This window comes from Pundamilia nyererei, unplaced genomic scaffold, assembly GCF_000239375.1.
Source record: "Pundamilia nyererei isolate P.nyererei 1_Seehausen unplaced genomic scaffold, PunNye1.0 scaffold00111, whole genome shotgun sequence".
NCBI classification, from domain to species: Eukaryota; Metazoa; Chordata; class Actinopteri; order Cichliformes; family Cichlidae; genus Pundamilia; species Pundamilia nyererei.
The window spans coordinates 1,827,647-1,837,275 of NW_005187512.1; the positions used below are offsets into that span (position 1 = coordinate 1,827,647).

Consider the following 9,629-nt stretch of genomic DNA (forward strand, 5'->3'; position numbering starts at 1 on the left):
GGGGGGGGGACAGAGGGGCTTAAACAGTCATCTGCCACAAGCCATGATAACAGACTCCAGTTACATCCCAGTGCTCTAATTATGGAGACTAATCCCACAATTACAGTGTATATATACGGGGTAAACAGAGCATTAAACCCTTAACTGCACATGATAAATATGACAAAAGATTCGATGCAACAAAGGGCTTCAAATTAATTTCTGTTCAGTACTTGCTATTGTTTCAGAAAGATTTGTGCCTGTTTTTGTCGTACAGTTCTGCAAAGGCAAGGTCACACTCAGGCTGTGCGTGCTGATGAATAAAGTAAGCTGGGGGATCTGGCCTAAAGATCATATCAGGAGCCTTTGCCGTTGAATATGTGTCTCCTGATGCATTTATTTGAATTTGATGTCATCTCCATATGTTTGCCTTAACATCCTGCAGCTTTAGCTCAGGACTGAAGGCACAAATATCTTTATCCTGATATGATCGTTTATTTTATTCTGAAAGGTCAGACTGGTGATGGACTTTGGCTTTTCACTGGGAGCTGTTCTTTGATCTATAGTTCGATATTTCTCTTTTAGCATCTTACCCACGACTATCAAACGTGACAGAGTTGAGGTTTGGCAGGAAAATGCCCAAAATTGTTTTAAAAAATGTGTTTAAAATTGCAATGAAATAATTAATCACTCCGACCTTTAATAAAAACGTGCTGCGTGTGGTGTCTTAAATATGTCTACATCTGCGACGTTGACATGTGACTGTTTGTTCTGATATTTCAGGTGTGCCCAGCGAGTGCTTTTGTTCATCCACTATCCTGTTATCAGTTTATTAAATTACAATGCAATAAAGATAAATAAGAATAAAAAATAAGGCACACCTCTAAGATGCCTACTGAGTCGAGTGATAGCTGTCCTTAATCTGTCACAACTATTCAAGCTTCTTCTAAGTTCATGATGAGTACGAATGTTTGGACAGCGCTATTATTATTTTTTCCTCCAGTGTCACGATGGGTGTGATCCTCTTGTTCTTACTTGGGTTTTGTGTATAACTGGTTCTTGTACACAAACGTCAGTTTGTTTCACAAGCAGCTTAATCTGTGGTGAGGACTTTATGCAACTTGACTTTTCATTCACTAGATTTTGAGATGCTGGAAGGTAAAAAGAATTCAGCAGTTTATAAGCCCCACACTTTCTGCTACTGTTTCCATTCTTTGTAAATGGCACCATCTGTTGAGCATCACCTCCAAACTGTTGTGTTTTGCTATCATTTTTCTGTAGATGACTAGAAGTTTAATCACTTCTGGTCATCTGTGTGTTGTTTAAACTAGGCAAAAATGTTTGCAGGTGCTCAGCTGCTTCAATATTCTTTCGTGTAATATCGAGCCACATGTGTGTGTGTGCATGCGTGTGTGTGCGTGTGCGTGTGTGTGTGGGGTGGGCTTTGTTCCTCTGACCTACTTAAGTTGGTTACTTTGTCCTCCCACTCTGATGAGAGTGGGGCACACACACTCCACAGCAAGCCCTTCAATCGGCCAAGGACAGATTCATACTGAAGGGTTTAGCAGTCTTATTGATACAGCAATATCAGAGCGATTTTGGAAAACCATCTTTGTATTGAGTTTTATGATTCGTTTGAGCACTGTAGACTAAATTCCATCTGTCCTTATGCTGTTTTGAAATCTGATGAGTCGCCATCTGAGAACTTAATGTAATAAACTCTAGCTATCATGCGTGGCACGATCCCTGTGGGACTAAATGGAAAAATTGCATTTTTGATTTGGACTCTCAAACAGAATTTGGCCTCACTGTTTGGTAATTTCTTGTGTGCGTGAAGCTTGGGCACAGTAAAAGGGTCAACAACCCACACATACATATACTCATCCACCCGTCCTAAGTCCTTGTCTGTTGCAATGTATGTCACATTGTTATTGTGGGCTGTCTGCTAGCTGTGATACAGGGGGTGGGAGGCAGGTCTGGATCTGATTATCATGCCTTTGCTAATGCAGACACATGAGCTGTTGTTGTTCTAAGAGATGAGAGTGCTGGAGGAAATATAAGTTACATTTATTTTTCTAACTTTTCTGTCTGTGTTGTCTGTAAGAAATACTGACTTTAAAATATTTATTTAGATTTGACGCTAACATTGCTTTTATGAAGTTACAGTTGTAGCTCACTGGCTCAAAGTGTCTTGGTTCTATAATAAAACCAACAAGGAACCATTAACTACTAATGCAAGCTGTGTAGACTATTCAGAAATAATTGCAGTACCTTCAGCTAATGCACAATTTATAGTATGTGGGTATCTTTTTGCATTGGTTTCTGAATTTGCAGAGAGAGCGATTATGGGACTGTAACCAGAATGTGTAAGTTGTCCGATTACCACAAAACCAAACCCGTCTGCTGGCCTGCAAGATGGACTAGAACTAGCTAGTTACAGCGACTGAACTTTCAAAATAAAGGCCTTTTCACACCAGGCGTGTAAAATCTGTGCAAATATTTCTGTCATTAAAAAATATTTCTCCGACCTCCCATTTTTAATGGAGCCGTTTACACTGACTGCGTAATTTCACTGGACAAATTTGCAGCATTTGAACCAAGCTCGATATTTCATGTCATTTTTACAGTGCATAATGAGAGTGACGGGATTTTCCATTAGTAAATCAATCATGTCATCATATTAGACGGATGGAGAAATGAACTGAAATCACAGAATATACCTGAGCAACTGTCACTGGCCAATATGAGTCAAGTGTTATCTGTGGGAAACATGCTTGGGTGACATCCTCTAAAAGCCAAAAGTCTGTACTCTGCCATGTGCAGGGTGCTGATTGGTAGAAAGGTCAGCTTGAACACAAGAGGATAAAGTCCAGGAAAAAGCAAGGAAAACATTTAATATTCAGAAAGCGTTGATGAGAAGCACAGACAGTGGCTTCAGTTGAGAGTTTTCTTATTAACTTGTTTCGCTTCACTACAAAGACGTTCTTTGTCTATTATGACTTCTGTCTTCTTGTTTATCAGAGGCAGAATAAAGGATCAACACTGTGAACATGAGTGGCCAACGTTACTGTTTTTTCACACATTTTTGACACTAACTCCTTGTGACGATACACAGCTGTAACATGTGGGTGTGAGTCTGCAACGTACCTACCAAGACACTACCATGGATGGTATTTTTATGTGTGGGTCATTGCTCAGTGTTATTGTGTAGTCAGATCTGGACTATCACCAAAGTCTGGCGCCCCGCTCTGCTCTAACATTAACTCCAGCAACTCCACTAAACAACCTCCAGACGCCTTTTACATCTAAGACATTAGAAGCAGAGGAGCTCTGGAGGATAGCTGTAGATTAGTCTTATAAAACCAATGAATCTCTTCTATGTTTTTTTGAAGGTGAACTAGGTTTTAATTGCATGCATTATGTTCTAAAAACTGTTCTTGTTAAAATGCGCGGAAGCCCTGGTGAAGCAAAGTGGTCCTGAAAACAAGTGACTGCGCTCAGGCTCAGCCTGCTCTGCATGAAGAGAAGTTTGCTGCCCTGTTGACATGCACAAGCATAGCTAATGTGCTCTGACTGGATGCAGTCTGAACAGATGACAACTGGAGATTTATTTTTAAACATAACATTTGAAAACATCCAGATAAATTTCTTTAAAAGTTAGTAAGTGTAAGCGTGTAAGGATCACTGGGATGGAGACCCAAAAGAAAGACAGCAGAGAGGAAAATGAGCTCCAGACTGGACTGGAAAATTGCTTCCCCCTCACTGAGTTTGTCCACTGTGTCAGCACCTTTGGCTGTTGACCAGACATTGTTTTGTCCTTTAAACATCTTGCTGGGTTGCTGACCTCGCACACAGAGGCTGGCTCCTTCACAATTAAAGCATTTTTCTGGTTCACTAGAGAAATAGTGTTGAGGTGAACAGGTTTTGTTGGTTCGATCAGATAAAACTTTCATCTGTTTTTCTTAATGTGTTGTTTCAGGTGTTGTGTAGCTGCAGAAGACTGAGCGAACCATGGCACAGTTCCCAACCACGTTCACAGGTCAGTATTTACATGTGGCTGACTTAACAGAGAGCTATAGTGAACGTTTTCTCTCAGTCAAGCTAAATGACAACATCAAGAGTTCATCAGACGAACCACATCTTTGAAGTAGAATAAAGTCTCTCACATGACGCCCTCTAAATAGTGTGTTAGCCGTACAGCAAAGCTGATATTGTTGCTACTTTGGATACTTACATTGTTCTTATATTTTCAGATATATTTGTTTTTGCCCATTTTATGCCAAGTAGTAAAACAATTAATTTTACTTTTCTGGTAATATAGTTTTGGGGAGCACTGTAGCTGAGTGGCTATGAGTGGATGTAGCTCCTGTCAAAGAAAACAACAACCAAGTTGTTCTAAAATTGTAGCCAAAGAGACAGAGATGGAGGCAAAGGCAGACTAAGTCGAATAGTTAAAAAGCACACAGACTGAGATTTGTCAGACCATAGACTGTGAGCTGTCACCCAGAACACATTACACTGAATGAGGACCAGCATTGCTTGCGTTTTGTCATCAGGGGAACATGCTGGAAATAAATCTCTGCAGCTAGAAGCATTTGAGGCTGAATGAATGTTTGTACAGTTTTTTCTTTAATAAAAATAGAAGAGAATTAAAAACACATTGCCAGCAGGATAATTGTTGTGTTTCTGTTGAAATGTTGTGGCAGAAGCTTCCAGCACAAAAGACAGCCGACAAGTATAATTTTTATCAACAGTTACAGAGAAATGACTTTCAGTCCGCAGTGATTTGTCTTTCATTTTCCAATGAACTAGAATGACTCACTAAACATTTAACTCCCTTCTCTTCCAAGTAAATGGAAGTAAGACAAATGGTAGAAAGGTAGTGCGATTTACAGAGAATATGGATTTATGCAAGAAAAGATGGATATTGTGTAGTTTAAATTCCTGTTCTTGTATTTTAAATGTATAGTATTAAAAAAGGGCATACACACCATATATATGTAGTGTGCAAATACATGAGATATTCTTTTTTTCATCGTGTGGTGTCTTTTATAGTTATAACAAAACTTTTGCACCCTGTTCCTTCTTTTATCTTCTTTCTTAATTTCCTTGAATTATTACTTTGTCCCTTGTGGGGCTCTCTGTGGGATTTTCCTGGGTTTGCTGCACTGTGTAACGTTCTTCAGCAGTAGAAACATGAATGCCATCAGCAGCGGTCACTTTACTTTAGTCAGCTGTGACGTGTTCAGAAAAGCTGTGGCTGCACAATGGCAGAAACTGAAAGGCTGTAAAGAGAAGAGAGCCACCAAAACTGCAAAGTTACCGCCTGTCACTGTAACTGTGCTGGAACTTATCTTATCTTTGTTAAATAATTTTCTGTATCACAGTTAACACCAGCACGTTGTGAGGGCTGGTGAAGCAGAAATGGCTTTTTAAGTAGTAAACTCAGTGATGAGAGAAGCTCACATTATTTCTGTCAACTGCTGATGAATTGGTTGCATTCGCATGTTAATTACGCACTCAGTTCCTCATCCATTCATCTCTGAGCTGGCACTCTGTCCAACCCTTATAGGAGCTATATAACAGGAAGTGAGACTCATGACTAATGCATTCCTCTCAAGCCTCCCTTTTCTTCCTGTCTGTATCTGACTTGGGCTCGACCTCTGTGGTTGTAACTGGCTCTGTGTGTGTTTGTTGTTTCTTATGGATGCGTTAGGTCCAGATGTGTTTCTGATCTCTGTGGACGAGAGAGCCAAACATGACCAGCAGTTTCACAGCCTCTCTCCGACTGCTGGGGGTTTCATCACAGGTAACACTCTCTCGCTCTCACACAAACATGGGTAAGGGGTGATAGGGGCATGCACAATGCCAGTGTCACGTGTTTTATTATTGGCTCTGTGGGGAACTTGCTGTCCAGGTGTCAAATGTCCTAAGTGCTCGATGTGCGTTGTGGGAAATGTGGTTGGATCAAAGAAAACTGGACTTCATTAGGAGAAATCATCACAGCCACTAGAGCCATGACTGCAATTTAATAGTAAATTCATCCAGTTCAAAATCTCAATGTGCCTCACAAGTACAGCTGCTCAGATATTTGCTTAAATGCTGTTATTCGAAGAATAAAGACAAACTTTAACTGTAATTTAACACATAATGAGGCAAAGCTTCATTCAGGCTTCAGACTGCTTTAAACGGTCACTCTCAGGCAGCTGTTTCTCCTTTCTCTGTGTGAGTCAGTGAGAGTGGATATCTTTGACCGAAAGAGCTCCACCCCACGTGCTCTTCCCACGCTGTTTGTGACGGGCAGCAAATCAGAAGACAGTTGACTCACAGGCAGTTGATGTTGTACTTAAGAACAGGTAGCATGTGCCAAAAGCAACTTCACAACTGTTGCTTTGGTCAGACTGGACGCACAAGTTTTTCAAGCGGGCCGGTCTCTGTGTGCACTTTAATGATGTGCAGGCGCACAGACTCCCGTGATGAGGCAGACGGAGATTGTTGCAACCAAAGAAATAAAACTGTTTCCTGTTTCAATGACTTCTGCTTCTCTTCCAGTGCTGATGCGATGATTTCTTTTTCCTGAGTCAGGCATGAGAAAAAACGGTCACATGGCTGAGTTGCTGTCACAGTTTTCGGGAACAGTGATCAAAGTGCCAGGCTTACCCGAAACATTAAAGGGAGAAGGAAAAGAGCTTGTTTCAGACAGAGGATGAGCTGAGGAGATGAAGAATCAAGGGGCAATTAACATGCTAAGGAAACACTGCCTACAAAACCTGTTACTGTTTATCTAGAGCTTCTAATCTATTTGTTTTTGTAATCGAGTAACATCAGGAGGCAGTTTCTCACCTCCTGGAGTTGGACCATTGTTGTCTGCAGGACCCTCGATCTAACCCTTTGGCATTGTTTAGCATCTACATGTCAATCACACCCCGCTGATCACTGCCCTGCTTCTGCTTGTGTACCTGCACAAGAGCCATAGCTCACCAATGATTGGCTTATCTCCCAGACCCTACCCCAGGGTTGGAAAACGGGAACTTGAGTCCCAGTTTAAGAGAAAAAGAAAACCAAAAAAACCAACAACGTTTTGGACTGTGAGTCATGTAAAGCTGCTTTAGTTCAAGAATGAAAAGTTGGAAGTCATTTCATATCATAGATTATGTTTTACTGATTCAGAGAAACTTCAATAAGGTTTGACTATCTGCATTTTATGATTTAGTTGACATTGTAGTAAAGGTCAGAGGTCGTTTACATTTAGATTCTCTGGGCTCTGTGGTGATCTCACACTCTGTCTGTCTGTCTGTCTGTCTGTCTGTCAGGTGACCAGGCCAGGAACTTCTTTCTCCAATCAGGGCTTCCCCCGCCCGTCCTCGCCCAAATATGGTGAGTCACATAGCCAGGAATTAGTCAGCTCATTTATTACTCTCCTTTAAAAGTAGCATTTCAAAGAAGTTGCAGACTATTGTCTAAGATTTTTTTTTTTTTTTGCACCAGTGGTTTTTAATCCATGTCAGATTTTACCCCTCGTTAATGTTTTAAAGTGCTCATGCTCTGTGTGAATCTGCAGGGCTCTGGCTGACATGAACAGCGATGGCCGAATGGATATCCACGAGTTCTCAATCGCAATGAAGCTCATCAAGCTGAAACTACAGGGTCACCCTCTGCCTCCATCGCTTCCTCCCAGTATGAAACAACCCCCGCTACCTTTACCCCCACAGACTGGTTTTGGTAAGGCTGACACTTGAACTAATTCCATGAAAAATAAGTGAGCACCTTCCTGTTTTTCTGAGAATCAGCAATACCTGTTACTGTATTTATTCAATTTATAAAGAAACTAAATGAATCTCTTCTACAAGATGAGCCGATTGAATATGAGACCTTTCATTTGATATAAACCTGTTTTGATCAGCCACAAATTTATCTCCTGGACCTTTGATGTTACGAGGGCTCAGAAGTGTCAAAGAAAAATCAGTTGGATCAGATCGTTGGAGTCAGGAGAGTTCATGGGGCATCTTCATTTCTTAAAAATACTGCAGATAACTTATAATAAATAATTGTCTTTTAAATTAACTCATATATAGTGATAATGGTCCTGCCTCCTTCACTGTGTGTACAGACAGCACGTGTTGTGTGCACACCAGCGCCTGATCATCTTGTCTTCTCGCTCTGTTTTTAACTCAGGCATGCCTCCCATGGCACCCATCGCTACTCCTCTGCCCGGCGTGCCCCCGCTCCCCTTGCCTCCTCTTCCCGTCGGGGTTTCGCCCCCACTCGTCTCGTCTGCGCCGCCACCCCTCCCACAGCCCATTGCCAACGGAGCTCCTCCCACGGGCATAATACAGCCCATCTCAGGCTTCTCCCACCCAGGTAACAGTAGAGAGCATTGTCGTCACATCTTTGTGATGCGTTCCATCGCTAAGCTTGTATTTACACATAACAAGCTTAATGTATTTACATTTCAGACATTCACACGCTCTCTTATCTCTGCATGAATGCTTTTCTAAGACACGGGTCACTATTTTGTTTTTAAGTTAGAGGCTTCTTAGTAAAATTACACAACAACACATGCAGTTCACCAAGTCCTAAAATGCACTTCTCTCTGTCGCTCTCAGCTCCCTCTTCGTTTAATCGGGCCAGTACCAAGCTGCAGAAGGGCTCGTCCTTTGATGCTGCTGGGTAGGTCAAACAACCCAAATGTTTGCACCATTCTGAACTTGGTGAATTTAGCTGTTACGTTCATGTAAAAGTGCTGTGCACTTGAACCTATAGTCCTTCGTAGCATGTAGTTTTTTCTTTAATTATAAAATCTCATTGGTTTCTCATTCTTGCTTTTTATTCTGTTGTCCTCCTCCCAGTGCTCAGCCCCCTGCTGACTGGGCAGTTCCTCAGTCCTCCAGGCTGAAGTACAGACAGCTTTTTAACTCCCATGACAAGATGATGAGTGGACACCTCACTGGTACTCACACACACTCACATGCTGTTGATTATCATCATGTTTCTGTTATGTTTGCATGTAAATGTGTGTGTCTTTCTCTACATTTGATGTACGTCTGTGTTTCAGGTCCCCAGGCTCGCACAATCCTGATGCAGTCCAGTCTTCCTCAGACCCAGCTTGCCACGATATGGTGAGTACACTTGAATTTAACCCTCTATATCAGAACAGAAAACAGCAGTCCTTTAAATCTGACTTTTTCCTTTCATGTTTTTCCCCTCAGGAGTCTTTCAGATATTGACCAGGATGGAAAACTGACAGCTGAGGAGTTTATCTTGGCTATGCACCTCATAGATATGGCTATGTCAGGGTTACCGCTGCCCCCTGTGTTACCTCCAGAATACGTCCCACCATCATTCAGGTAAATGCTGAACTAAACACGAGGATGTTACTGACAGTGTGCTGGTCACTTAAACAAGAACCAAAAAATCAACCTCCAAACATTTAAAAAAAGAAAAAAGAAGCTAGAACTGAGCACAGAGGTTACATGTGGTCATTAGGGGTGCAACGATACACAAAAATCACGGTTCGGTACTTTGGTGTCACGGTTCGATATTTCTTCGATACAAAAAACAATGTTCATGCCTTTTTAATTTGTCATTTATTAAAATTATAAATATATATTTTAACTCAAAAGTACAGTTTTTAAATTTAATGTTGCTGA

General features: G+C 41.3%; 1 protein-coding gene across 4 annotated transcripts in view; it reads left to right on the forward strand.

Annotated features, from left to right (window-relative positions):
* itsn1 (intersectin 1 (SH3 domain protein)) overlaps nt 1-9,629 on the forward strand; it is a 48,122-nt gene that overhangs the window by 6,413 nt on the left and 32,080 nt on the right. For all 4 annotated transcript variants that reach the window (XM_005741544.1, XM_013912998.1, XM_013912999.1 and 1 more), the window contains exons 2-10: nt 3,959-4,018; nt 5,696-5,788; nt 7,293-7,356; nt 7,541-7,701; nt 8,155-8,340; nt 8,586-8,649; nt 8,829-8,929; nt 9,035-9,098; nt 9,189-9,326. In XM_005741544.1, coding sequence (XP_005741601.1) covers nt 3,991-4,018; nt 5,696-5,788; nt 7,293-7,356; nt 7,541-7,701; nt 8,155-8,340; nt 8,586-8,649; nt 8,829-8,929; nt 9,035-9,098; nt 9,189-9,326 — 899 coding nt within the window. In that variant the 5' untranslated portion in view covers nt 3,959-3,990. The remainder of the gene's footprint in view (nt 1-3,958; nt 4,019-5,695; nt 5,789-7,292; nt 7,357-7,540; nt 7,702-8,154; nt 8,341-8,585; nt 8,650-8,828; nt 8,930-9,034; nt 9,099-9,188; nt 9,327-9,629) is intronic.